Source organism: Glossina fuscipes, unplaced genomic scaffold, assembly GCF_014805625.2.
Source record: "Glossina fuscipes isolate IAEA_lab_2018 unplaced genomic scaffold, Yale_Gfus_2 112, whole genome shotgun sequence".
Classification (NCBI taxonomy): domain Eukaryota; kingdom Metazoa; phylum Arthropoda; class Insecta; order Diptera; family Glossinidae; genus Glossina; species Glossina fuscipes.
In genome coordinates this window covers 5,629,802-5,644,430 of record NW_023998455.1, presented here as the reverse complement: position 1 = coordinate 5,644,430, position 14,629 = coordinate 5,629,802, and the positions used below count along the sequence as shown (strand labels likewise).

At 35.0% G+C, this 14,629-nt stretch overlaps 1 protein-coding gene across 3 annotated transcripts in view; it reads left to right on the top strand.

Annotated features, from left to right (window-relative positions):
* The window catches only part of LOC119639468 (steroid receptor seven-up, isoforms B/C), a 68,673-nt gene that overhangs the window by 41,768 nt on the left and 12,276 nt on the right, over positions 1 to 14,629 (top strand). For 2 of the 3 annotated variants that reach the window (XM_038036866.1, XM_038036867.1), the window contains one exon: positions 4,776 to 5,327. In XM_038036866.1, the coding sequence (XP_037892794.1) occupies positions 4,776 to 5,327 (552 nt within the window). Of the gene's footprint in view, positions 1 to 4,775; positions 5,403 to 5,516; positions 6,415 to 14,629 lie in introns of those variants that run through there. The other variant, XM_038036868.1, reaches the window with a different exon arrangement.

Here is a 14,629-nt window from a genome sequence, read left to right as displayed (position 1 = left end):
AAAAAAAAAAATGCAAACAAACAGACACACACAAACATTGAAGAAATATTTAAAGCAGTTAAGAAAATAAAACAGAAAAACTTTTACAATTGTTTAGCAGTTTTTAGTTACCCAAGGCCTAAGGGGTCTACTAGTTTGATCATTTCGAATGTAACACCCCGATGTCTGTCTTCGGGAATAAAGATTCTTAGACATTAGAAAGGTTCCGTGAGATTGCATAAACCAAAAAAAAAAAAAACGGAATTGAGTTAGTCATCAGTTTGAGGAGACATTGATCTGGACTTTTGTATAAACACTTATCAGCATTTGATGTACAAGGAGTTCCAATCGCTCGAACCTGATTTATCACAAGTCTTTGTCCGATATTCTTATGTTCTTATGTTGCCTTTGTTTTAGATCATTAGAAAATAAATGAAATTTTAGGTAAACGCTAGTAACTAACTAGCGATTATAATAAAGATTGTGCGGATATTTATGTATACACAGCAGTAATGGGAGCACGTTTAACTCACTTGATAATAAATACATCATAGAACTTTTCTTTCCTGAAGCTGGGCGTGGACTTTGAACTGAATTGACTGTGCGAGCCATGCACATGCTCGTTCGTCCAGTTGTTTTCCACTACTCTTACAGAGTTTGTTTTTCCTCGAAAAAAGAATTAAACGCCGCGGTACGGATCAATAAACGAAAAAGGAATTGAGTTTGCTAACAAATATCGCTTTCATGCATCTTCATATCGGAAATGAAAGTAATCCATCTGAGGCTAGACTTTTTTTGTAGACCTTCCAACTTTCAGCCTTACTTACAAGCTGTTGCTTACCTAATCAAGAGCTCTGACATTAATTTGGGAGGGAACGAAGGCAATTCCCGATCATAGTTAAAGGAATATGTCAATGAAATCGTCGTTATTGGATTGTAGGGTATTATTTCTGAAAATCGAACAGATTAAAGCATTGTTTTTACATTTTCTCTGATGCATATTTCGCAAGTGTTACCATTGTAAAAAGCTTTAGGAGCAGGAGTATCGCAACAACGAACGTAACAATCAATTGAAGTGATATTAAACGCATATTATGTATACAAGAGAACGCAGGCATTAAAACTCTTAACGAACACACCTGGAATTCTTAAGTTTACAGTTTAATATAACAACAACAACAACAACAACGAAAACGATAACGACGGATATATGTTTAAGGGAAAGGAAAGAAAGCCTAAAATAAAACCAATTCAAGAAATAAGTAAAAAGGAGCAGAAGAAAAAACAACGCAACCATTGCTCTTAAATATAAAACCTACCGTCTACGGTCTACCTTTATGTGACAACCTTATAAAAAACTTGAAGATTTTTATTTATCTAAAATTTGTCGAAAGGTATGCAGCGGTCATCATTGGCCGTCACTTCTTCACGTTGCCGGGCAGTTTAATATTTTTTGGAAATTTTGCCATTAACCCTCATTATTTATAGCAATTAAAATAAATTTTCCACATGACCTTGTCTGGACAACATTTCACACAATAGTCAAAATCCTCGAAAAAAAAACCCTAAACCTTTTTTTTCCAGTTTTTTTTTTTTTTTTTTTTACTTCTAGTGCTCCATAAATAACTGTCCGAAGGGTCAGTGTTCAAACATATTTAATAAAATTATTCGAAAAAGAAAAAACACAAAAACCGGTATAAAGGAAATAATGTCCAGTTTGTTGTTCCGTACGGGATAAACTGACCACTACTTTTTTCACGAAAAGAAAAAATTCCCAGGAAATATTTTAGCAACAACCGTTGCGTTTATGTGCGTTTATTAAAAAATTATCCTAATACCCTATTGTTAGTGTAGCGTATTAAGTGTTGATGCTGTGGTCATTTCACTTTATGTTATGATCTTTAGCTGCTTGTGGTTTTCCAAATACTAATCGAAATGAGTAGAGAAAGAAGAAACAAAACAAAACAAAAACATAATTACAAAGCAGATCATGCGTTCATCAACCACCGAAAAGGAATTTCATTATTAACCCTTATCGGGAAAGTTGAAGAGTTAACCAACACGTGCTCTAATCGAAAAATCTTAGCCTCGAGGAAGTGAACTTAACCTTAAGTTTAAATATTTTTAGTCGAGTGTTTTAGTCTTCTACTCTCTTTCCTTTTCATATTAATTAAGCAAAGTGTTAAACGAAAAGTGCTTAAACACGTGTGCTGTAAGAGCCTTCTAAGGCTTAACTTATTTAAGTGAAGAGCGCTTTAAAAAGAGAAAATGTCGTGCAGCAAGTGAAATGCCCTCAGAACGGTAATACGAATTCTACTTCCTCCCAAAATCGAGGAGACAACTACAAAATTTCAAAACTAAATCTGCAAAGCCATGCACAAGCTCAGTAATACATGTGTATGAGTACATATTCTATGGAAGTGTTTTGAGTCAGTTTTTGATAAAACGTTAGTCAATGATAACAACGAATGCTATCAGCTTTTAAGCAAAAATTCGTTAAAAATTTCCATCATCCATATTGACGAAATGATCTTTTGATGAAATTTACAAGTAGTGGTAGTATTTACTTCAGCAATTATGCTACGTAAGTTCTCCACTTCGTTCTCATACATTATCATGTCAGGCTTTAGGAAAGTGCGGTTTAAATCCCTAGCTAATATTATCTGGAAATTAATTTTGTTTATGTAAAGCATAACCGATAATAACGTCCGGATAGTTCTTCTAATAAAATGCTTTGAATGCCTGAGTTGTTCTTTAAACGGTTTAAAATGAATCTTTCAGGCGGATAGGATTAGTAAAAGTCTTCTGTTAGTAACGTAAGGCACCTGCGGAATTAGTATCTGTAAGGAAAACTTTTTCTGCGACCTTTTCAAGCCTGCTAGAGATTACATTGCGCTATAGCTATATTGGGTGCTCACACTCACAAACCCACTGAGCTGTCGCTGTCTTCCCATCTTCATTGTCGTGCTACACGAATAGGGAACATCCTCTGATTGATTGGTCACAAGGAAAAAAGGAAAATATGATCAATCTCTCTTTCACTGGAAAGTATATTCAGTGAGCTTCTTTCAAAATGAACAAAGATGTTAAGAAGCTTTTAATGTCATCTGACGTGCCGCCTGTCTTAAGTTACGCCGGAAAAGTTGAATCAGCCGTAATTCCTTTGCCCATGTCAAAAGGGTAAGCCTCGAAACATATGTCCTCCAAGTCGTGTTTTTCAGGCTCATCCTTAGCCAGCATTTTTGGGACTAAAGCCAAGAATGTCATCAATCGTATAATACAAACGGCAGTTTGGAGAAACCATTCCTCTCAGGATATTAAAAGGACAACTGGGAAATCAAAAATTGTACTTTATTTCGATCCTAATAGTCTAAGATCGAATTGATATTGGATTGAAGTGTTGCCGATAGATGGCGAATATTCAAGTTCTGGCTCGAGATAGGCGACGTAATGCCCTTAAAACACTGCTTACGTCATTAGTATTGACTTTCCTGTGACTAATTAAAGTATTGGTGCTACTGCCACTGTATACTGCGTTGTAGTGCAATAATGTATTGCTTCTTAAAAAGTTATTCTCTGACATTTCTCCTTCATTTTTGAGACCTTATATGCGCACATACACACATCTATGTATATTTTAAATATTAATGAATGGAAATTTTTAATGAAAAGTAAATTTTCGTTATCGTCAATTTATATAAAATGACAAACAAATGTTTAAAAAAAAAAAAACTGCATTCAGTTTTCAATGTGTTGAAATATTACTACACACATAGGCACACACTGTAATTTTGTTAAGCAGTGACAAAAGAATAACAGAATACGTCTGTATTCACGCGTTCATATATTGTAAACTTTATGACGCGTTTTACGAAAAAAAAAAAAAAAAAAAAAAAAAAAAAGCAAAAGGGTTGCGCCCGTATAGATAGAGACCTTTCGTTGCTCTAACTAATGGTGACGACGATTTCAACTGTCTCCGTCTATATGGAGTAAACGTAGATAAAGTATCTACTTACGCGCTTATGCTCGATTATCAGGAAGTGTTGTGCGTTCATTGTTCTCCTCTTGTGCTCTCGTACTTCTATTTCAGTTTTCAGCTTATCGTTAGTCTGAGGGTTGTTTACGCTAAAGATTTTCATAACAATAAAATCATTTTTTTTCGTTGTGCTGTGTGTTGTGTTGTGTTGTGTTGTGTAATGTTCTGCTTAAAGAGATTGAGGTTGTCTGATTTCATTTCAACTTTTATTGTCTGATGTGGCATTATTTGAAAAGCAAATTTCTTAAAGCATAAGGAAACGTACATGAAGACACATGGGCTTGGTAAAGCGCAGTGACATAGAATATATTCGCTGCATAGGCAGACAGACAACAAACCAGCACAGATTGACAGACAAGTTACTATTGTTGAAGCATTGCGTGTGATGTAGTGGTCAAAATAATCGCTTTTGTGTTTATTGTGTCTTTCTCTGAAGGAAAAAATTCCTCAGTTTCAAAATATTTAAATCTTTTTTGTAACTAATCGAAAACGGAATACGAAAATTTGTCGTGAAAATCCAACGAATGCATACGAAGAAGAGAAAGAGAGCGTGATAGTTCGAGATAAAAATAAATGTTGAAAAGAGACTTTTTTGAACTATTTTTCTCTTATGCTAATATTGGATAGCAACTTAGGCGACATTTGCTTAGCATCTTAGAATTTATTTGTATAGCGATTCTTTTCTTTTTTTTTTTTTTTTTTTTAAATTTCTCTACTTTTACTAAATGGTTTTATTTATTTCATTTTTTTTTCTTTGCAGCTGTTCAGCGTGGTCGCGTGCCGCCCACACAACCCGGCCTAGCGGGTATGCATGGCCAATATCAATTAGCCAATGGTGATCCTATGGGTGTGGCCGGCTTCAATGGTCATTCTTACCTGAGTTCCTATATTTCGTTGCTGTTGCGTGCCGAGCCATATCCCACCTCCCGTTACGGTCAGTGCATGCAACCAAATAATATTATGGGCATTGACAATATCTGCGAATTGGCGGCTCGTTTATTGTTCTCCGCCGTTGAATGGGCCAAAAATATACCTTTCTTTCCCGAACTGCAAGTAACAGATCAAGTAGCCCTGTTAAGGCTAGTTTGGTCCGAGTTGTTCGTTTTAAATGCCAGCCAATGTTCAATGCCGCTGCATGTGGCGCCTTTGCTAGCAGCAGCCGGTCTGCATGCTTCACCTATGGCGGCAGATCGGGTAGTGGCCTTCATGGATCACATACGTATCTTTCAAGAGCAAGTGGAGAAACTGAAAGCTTTGCATGTCGATTCGGCCGAGTATTCGTGTTTGAAAGCTATAGTGCTATTCACTACCGGTAAGTTGCTGGATATCCTTTTTAAGGACGTGCCAGCACTACTAACAAAAATCTCTCTAAAAGTATCTACTCTAAGTGGAAGTGGTAACAATGCCACTACTACTACTGGTACTACTACTACTACTACTACTACTACTAATACTAATGCTAGTCACAATTCATCGGATAGTTCTGAACGTTCTAGCGAAGGCAGCGACGATATTATGTTGTTGGTTAAGGAACATTTAGATGAATTTAATCGTTTGGAAGCAGAGCAGCAACAGCAACAATTTTCTGCTGCTGCTTTGCATTTGGCCACCTTTATGAAAACTGTGGCTGGCGTAGAGACGGTAGCACAAATTTGTTCTGGTCACAGCAACAGCAGAAAAGATCACTTTAATTCTTCTAGTGCTGTTAGCACAATTTCTACGGGTACCTCCGCCGCCTCGTCTTCGCGAACTTCTGCTAATACCAGCACAGCCGGTGGTATCGTGCATTCAGCTACGAGTGCTTTTAGTACTTGTGCTCCTTCACATACGAAAAATGTAAATCAAGATGACTTACTTACCGCTTTATACAACAGTGCAAATAATAGTGCAAATAATAATCTAACCAATAATAGTAGTGGCTTAGGTAATTCCGTGAATTCTCAAACACTTAACGGTAGTAATTCTCCTCTTCAATCTAGTAATCATGCGGTTACTTCAATGTCATGTAACACACCCACTGTTATGGCTAATCCGTCATATCCGTCGCCGTCTTCCTCTTCCGCCCAACACAGTCAGCAGCAGCAGCAGCAGCAGCAACAGCAACAGCAACAACAACAAGCCGCTGCGGCTGCTGCTGCTATGTTCTATCAAACTCCACCACGCGCTGCCTTCGGTACGGCGTTTGACATGTTCCATCATAGCACTCCTTTCGGGGTGAGTCATGCAGCAGCCGCTGCGGCGGCTGCAGCTCACTCTGGCAGTGGTGCTTCATTCGGTAGCCCCAGTTACCGCTATTCGCCTTATAGTTTCGGCAATAGATGGCAATTATAATTTCTATCTATCCCCCGTCTTTCTCTCTCTCTCTCTCTCTCTTACTCTTTCTTTCTTTTCCCCTTTTGTGTATATAAGCCGCGCGCGCAATTTTTTACTGCGTCGAGAACCAAACTTATTTAATTAAGTGTTTAAAGTATTGAAGAGACATTTGTTTTGCGTGTAGATAATGCGTAACAGTATATATATATATATGAGTCTATAATTGTTGATAATTCGTCAGTATTTTAAATATTAGTGTATTTCATGTATTTCTTGTTAAGTAATTTATTTCAGCAATAGACCAAATATCATTAGGTTTAATTTAGTAAAATACATCTTTAGTGCCTATGTATTTATTTATTTAATTTAAATAAAAGCGAAATTTAAAAAACCAAAAAAAAAAAATTCTCTTTATGAAATATAAAAATATTGTAAATGTTTCTATTAAAAACAAAATCTTCTGTCTTTTCCTTTCATTCTCTTTAAGACTTCTGATGCGAACATTTCTTAAAAAAAAAGTTAAACAATTTTAACAAAGAATAGAAGTAACTTTTAATTTAAAATTTAACATGAGTGAGAAATTCACTTTTAAAATAACTTTTAAAAATTGCTTCTTCTCATCTATCTAACAACAATGGCTTGGTTACATAGCACCACACTTAAGGTAGCCTTAGAATACTTCATTTATGGCTAATGAAGTCGTTGTTGACTCTGACAATTTCTGCTAATTTAGCAGAAAATTTCTTATTTATTTATTTATTTTTTGCTAATTTATCAGAAATTCTTCGCTACGAGAAATTTTGTGCTCAAATTGCTTTTTACTGTTATTTTTCTCGTAAATACGAGTCTTTTTCTTTGGAAGAGATTCCTATGCATTTCGAGAAAATAAACGTTTAACCTTAACCGCAAAGTAGTAATGCAGTAATACTTCAGTTAGTTTCAGCTTTCAAGACTTTCAAGAAAATTCGTATGCTTTTCGGAAATGCGATATATTTTTTTTTTTAACTCTAATCTCGCTATTAGTGTCCTACTTACCTTCATATGAAACGACTAATTGGAGCGTCGAGATTAACTGCTACGGCTAATAAATGTTCCTAAGTGGTGGAATGAGCATAACTCGGACCTGAATGTCTCAGTTTTCTGTTCTTTATAGTATGATTTTAAAAAAAAAAAAAAAAAAAATAAGAAATAAAAAATTTATCTTTTTTGAAGCCTCTACAGCTAGACATCTAAAGTGAGTTTTGCTTCATAGCTCATTCAAGGACTGATTTCGAATAGAGGGAGAATTTGTGGCAAGGGTTTAACGTGGGTTCCTGCCTGAAAGGCTTAACCCCACGGTGGCCCAAGCCACTTTTAAGCGTACTACGCCCCCTGGCGAGTTAGACAATCCCCACAGAGTAGGGGCCTAAACAGCACCAGAGTCCAGAACAGTTTATTGTGTATGGAACAATAAACCCCACTCTGGTGAATGGCGAGGCCTAGCTGCACTCAATTGTTCCATTTTAGCTAGGGGGGCCGCACCCAAGCAGTCAGGACTCACAAGTTGATCAACTGACTGCTTCCGCCATAAGGCTTCCACTGCGCTGTTGATCAATTACCACCATTACCCGCAGGCATCCGTGACATGTGTTCAAAAGTAAAAATAGGTAAAAGGGGAAAACTTATTCGTCATATCCCTTTTCCATTTTTGCATGTGTTAATTAATTTACCAGACATTTTCTATCAATCGGCCAAAGGGAAGGCCGTCCGTCAATTCCTTTTTGCATTAATAGTATAATTAATTTATTTATTTATTACGACTTAAGGACAAAGTCCATCATATACCCGCAGGCATACGTGGCTTTGTGAGGCGAGCTTCCTGACCCCCGTGGCTCCCAGTTTATTTTGCAAAGCCTTATGGCATACTTTGGGCGGTTGTTAAAAACAACCGTACTTGCTTCGGATCCTCCATATTTTCCTGGTTGCTAGCACCAAGTGAACTACTTTTCTTCAAGATATATAGGTCTCGGGTATTGCACTGAACATGGTAGACTAGTCTAATGCACTCTACCATGCACTCGCTAGATTACTACCTTCATTGTACTTAAATACCATTCAATATATTTCCTCGGTAGTAACTAGCTTATTGAGTAAGAGCTCTTCTTCCAGCCAACCCCTCCACCATCTCTCAGAAACTCGTCGCCGAGTTAGCAGCCCAAAACCTTAAACTCTTCTTAGCCGGCCGAAGCCGTTGCCCGGGGATCACCGCTGGGAGGTGAGAGTTTCGGCACATCTATGCTTCTCATCAAAGCATAGTTCATCTCCCCAGGGAGATGAAGATTTCATCAAATTTTTCGGTCAAACTCGCTCGCTCAAAAAAATTTGTTTTAATATAAAATACAAAGGCATGGCGTAGCAGCCATGTCATGCTTTTACTAATTTTAACGCTTTCTTAACTTTTAAGTAAAAACTATTAGTGCAATCCCCTTTTTTTTTTTTTTTTTTTTAAGAAAGTGTTTGAAAATTTAGCTTTAACTTTAACTAAAATACGTTTCAAAGAAATTTTTAACATTTAGTTAAATTTAAACCTACATTTTGACTTATTCTTAAAAGCCTTGTTAAGATGTAAGCAAGCGACTCTTTCAGTAGTGAGTTTTATGATTTTAGGTTAATTAGACTCTTCTACTATCATTTATTTATTTATTTATTTAATTTAACGGGTCTTTAGTTAAATCTTAGTATAGTTAAAGCATGGCTGTTATTCGATCTGATCCGATGTTGCTAACTACATTCTGGTGAAAAGATACTATAAAAATTAGTGTAGAGTAAAAAACCTAAATAAAAGAAAGAGAAAAATTAGAAAGCTCTAAAAAGAGTTGAATTTCTAACTTTACGGATTTACGTAACCAAGACGATGAGATACAATTTATTACTTGTCCAACAAGATTTGGGGAAAGTTACGAAATTTCATAAGTGCAGGGGAATGGCCTAAGCGTTCATGGTCTTATGAAATACATTTTTAACTGGACCTAAGCTGGTCTTTTTACAAACGTTGTGCGGGTACTGCTTGCGGCGACCACCACACAAATGTGATTTGGTAAAGTTTATAAAATGCGGCTGCAGTTACCGTTCGTTAGCTTTCGTGCTCTTGCCAAAAAAAGAAAAAAAAAAAAACCAAAGCATCCACAGCCTATTAATAACTTTAAGAAAAATCACCTTATGCCAAAAATGTTTTGTGTCAGACAAGACTCCTATCCTGAGCTTTTGCTGACTTATGTCAGCTCATTTACACGGTGGCTGCGCAAATAAGATAGACAGAGTACGCTATTGTGGGTTTCAACACAACTTTAATTTAAAACCGTACATAAAAAAAGGGGAAAACTAATATCGATACGCTGCTGGCAGGTGTGGATGATTTTTAAGAGTTTTATCTGATCACACATACCATATGCATATATATATTTGTTACTGTGCCTGTTGCACTCGATGACTAATGAGAGAAAAAGCGATGTTTTTTTTGTGCTCGCCGCCGAAGGATGGTGATTGTATTCATTTTGTCATGCAAAATGTTTTTTAACAGTCAAGAAACAGCTTCAAAGAACCCCGAACCGATGTCCGTCTGTCTCGTCTGATTGCAATTATTTTTAAGTTCCTTGCACGCAGATGTTTGATATTGAAAATGGTTCGAAACGGTTCAACGACTATATACGCATAGTTATGCGCCTTCTATATAAAGACGATAACGGAAAGCACTTACACGAAGACTTGTATGGATCAAAAAGTGAAATATTTGTGCAACTAATAGTACGATGAACAAAGTTTACCCAAAATTTGGTTATGTTTCTTAATTGTAATCAATAGCCAGTTGATAGCAGAAATATCGAAATGCTTTTCACTGAAGAGATCCGAAGAGCTAATCGAGAGACTACTACTACTGCATACATGCCTTTGTGCATTTATTTGTATTTATTTTGTTGTTTGATTGTTTGAGTTTATGGATTTATTTGAAAAGTAAATATATTTAAAATTTAAATATTTTGCAATAAATATGTGCGCCTTGTTGTGCTTACATTAAGTTGGTTAAGGTTTTGGATACAATTGCACAACAATTGTTTAATAATGGTAGCTGTAGCTTGAGCTATATATACTGATTCGACTGTTTTATATAATTTAGTTAATTTCCGTAATAGAAAATTATTGCTTTAGTAGTAGCTTATGGTTGCGTATCATTTGTAGGCTTTCATAGAACGCTTGAATCAGTGTATGCGCGCTTTTTGCGAACTCTTTCTTTCGTAGAAACTGGTTTGCGTTAAAACATTTTTGTGAATTCGAAGATAATTCAAATTCTTAAGCTTATGCTTTAAGTTAATTTTTATTGCTAATCTATGAAATTTTCTTTATTTATTTTTTTTTCTATATGGGAGACGCTTGTGCACAAACATAAAAATACTCATTCACTCACTCACTCACTCACTCAGTCATTCATTCATTCACTCACAAGAAAATCACAATCATTCATATGTCATATTATTAATCAGCACATTAACAGTTAAACACACAGTCACATCATCATCAAGAACAAGAATAACAAGAATAAAAACAACAGCAACACAAACATCATCAACCCAGACATGAGTTACTTCATTCCTTAACAGCAAAGCAGTTATGAAGCACCTTGCAACACATTGACACACATTGCATATGGGCTGGGCCCACGGAAATGTTAAAAGGATTTGTAAGAAGGATCGGTTTGGCTTTCAATCAATGCATGAAATCTTAAGCTTTATTATGGGGGAGAAATTTATTCAAAATTTATTCAAATTTTATATATGTACATGTTATAAATGTTTTTTTAATAATGTTTTTTTATTTTTGTTTTTTTTTTTTTTTTGTAAATAAAAGCAAATATTTTTTTTTTTTTTACATTTTAATTGTTAACAAATTAACCAGCAAAAAAAAAAAAATAAATAAAAAAATAAATTTATTGTTTTATAATTTTCTTTAAAGATACATTTCACTTTTTTGGTTATTTTTTTCCGGTATTGAATTTGATTTCTTGTAACTGACTAATTTACCGCTATCTGGAGAAATGAGCAGCGAGCAGTAGTAGTCGTTGTTAGTCAGCCAGTCAGTCAGTCAGTCAGTCAGACGCGACAATTGGTGTAACTGTTGTGGCCGAAAAGCATACACTATGTTCATATGATGTTAAAGCGTTTATGCCAGCAACCCATTTATCCATTTAAGCGATGATGCTGCGCGATTTAAGTTGTCTTCTCGAAGAGAAAACAAAAAAAAAAAAAAAAATTAAACTCTCTACTAACTACTGCTGCTACAACGCTGCCTTGCATGGCATTGATGATGATGCCGATGTATAATGTACATGTGTATATGTTGCATCTTCTAAAGGTGCTGTCGTGTTATTATCCAAAGTTCTTTTGGATCTTCTTCATGTGCTTTTTCTCTCTGTTTTCTTCTTTTTTTTTTTTCTTTTTTTTTGGTTTTCTTTCTTCTGCATTTCATTTTCTTATTGAAGACCATGTATCTGTCTACAGAAAAGCGTCGACGTTTATTGACGTCGAGATACCACATTATGAACATTAATACAACACTCGTTTATGTCGCTTATTTACAAGACAACCCCCCCTTGTCTTTTCTCTTCCCCTAAGCATTTTACGTCTCCAGCTAGATTAGATGGTTGTGGCCTAAAAGCCTGTAACAGTAATGAAAGTAATTTAAGCTATTTTTTAAGAGGCTTGCTTCTAATCGAACAATTCAGAGGAGACACTTATGGTAAAGTCTTTTAGCACAACACTCGCATAATACCATGTCTTGGTTTTTCTTTTCTTTTCTTTTTTTTTTTTTCTTTCTCTCTTCCTTTCTTATTTTAATAGAAAATATGTTTGCATTTTATGTTTTTTTTTTTTTTTTTTTCTTTTTTAATTTTTGGGAAGATGTGCTAAAAATCTTTGATTATAATTTTTTTTTTTTTTTTTTTCCTATTGAGCCTGGGACGCATATTAACTTTGTTATTAAATTTGTAACAAAAAGAAGGGTTCATGGGAGCATGGGACGTGAAGTGCCCGCGAGGAATTCTAGGCTGAACAACGTAATAGATTTTAAAAGTTTTATTTCAAAAATATTTACATAACACACACATTACACAAGTCGTACTTAAGCCGAAGAAAGTTTTCGATTCCTTATGATTGATTGTTTTTTTTTTTTTTTTTTTTTTTTTTGAATTGTACACTCTCCTGTCCGCAATTATTCATAAATTTTGAAAAATATGTTGAACTTTTTCTTGTGTTTTGGTTCTTTTATATAAAATATTTAGGGGCATATCAATAATTCGGCCTTTAGCTATTCTTCAAATTATTCTCTGCGAAGCGTAGAGTATGTATGAGACGAAAAATTATTTAGGCAATAATATGCATGATCGCAGTCACAACGTTCATTAACTGATTGTTCGTACCGTAACTAATGGCAGCATGACTTAAGAATTGAGAAAAGATGATAATTTACAATTGTGGTAAGAGACCTTCGCAGATAATTATGTGTAAATATTTGCCATTTATATAAAATGTAATTTATAAAATACTAATTAAGTAAATAATACGCATGATGAATAGAAACGAAACGAACATGTGACATAGATTAGGCAGAAAAATGGTCAGTCTTTCCGAAAAACCTGATCGTATTCTAATGACTTTTTTCTCGCTTCACTCAATTTCTTAACAAATAAATGGCAAAAACTAAGCTGGCTTTGCTTTGAGAGAGTTTTAAATAATGTCAATAACTACTATGCTGTTAATGGTGAGCTCGCAGAGTACTTATTGTGTAATCCTTTTAGTAGTGGGCGATAAAACCAAAAGCACCCCTATTATCATCAATTCCATCAGTCAAAGCAGTTTTTCACATAATATTGACAAAACCCATAGTGTGCGCTTAATCCTTGTTGTTAAAAGACATCGATTAAAAGTTTTCCTAATTCATGCCACAGAGGCACTAAATAAATGTCAAATCAATTTGTATTCTTATGTTTATCATGAATCGATAGTGCGCGCTGCCAGTTTTCATCTGATAGGTAAATTATAATAGTAATAATAATATATTTCTTGAACGCTTCCAAATCGTCTGAGAGTATCATGTAATGCCTGCGTAGTTACATTTTACTGCGAAAAAGCCTTCAAAGTTCGATCGCTTTTAGTACAACGCAAGCGATTTCTAACCAATTAAAGCTGAACGATTTCCACAGTCGACATCGAATAGAGACATCTACGCTTCTGAGAAGAGAAGGCTTCTTTTATAATTTGAACAGAGTGGGCAAGATATGAAGGAGCCGTAAACTTGTTGGATTCGTATTAGTAAGTAGTGTAGTAAGAGAAAGGGAAGTTTTTTTTTACTTTGTTTACTAGTTTTTAATTGGCGTTCAAAAGTTTGAAATTTCCCCCCACTGAGCATTAGAAGTTTATGAAATGTTTTCAGCCATCACCTTTAACTCTTGGCTAAAAGTTTTATTGATTTTTACCTTGTTGAACGCAGTTGAAAAAAACACCATAGATCGAAGCCTGTTGTTCCATTCCCCAATACTTGCTTTTTGATTACCCAATTTGTCTTCTTGCAAAAAGAGTGAAGGGCAGTCGAGCATTCATTCATTTCCATCTCAAAGGAGTGCCTGATCGAAAAACGGGAACAGAATGTTAATAAACGCAGTTAGACAGACGTTCTCGCTCGTAAGCTTGGTTACGAAGTGAGGCTGTTCGTGGAAGAAAGCTTTGTTGTTTATCATTAAATAACATTGATTAGAAAGCAATGCGTGAGTAATGAGACTTGAAGAGTTCTTTGATATTTAGAATTAGTACAGATTCTAACTGGGCCTTGAAGAAATATCATTTAAGTTAAGACTTTATTTAGAGATTAAATTTTAAACGTTACCGTTCAACTTTTGTAAATTGATTGTCCGCACAAGAAGAAATCTAACTAACTCCGCTTAAGTGATTTAAAATATTTTTTAAATTCAAATTTAGTTTCAATTTATTTTTATTTCGTACACAAATATTTTAATGTTTCTTTTGTGAAAACCAAGTATTTTGTCGCCGCAATAAAAATTTAAAAATACAAAAAAAAAAGAAAACGAAACAGAAACACGATCATGGTCAAATTTACTGCTGTTGCTGGTGCTTTACCATATGATTATACCGTTGACCGTTTCAACTGAAGCATGGAAACGAGAAAAAAAAAGAAGAAAACTTAATAGTGAAACTTAAATTTATATAAGAAAATCATTTAGTGAATAAACTCAACTCAACAGTCAAACTACCAACC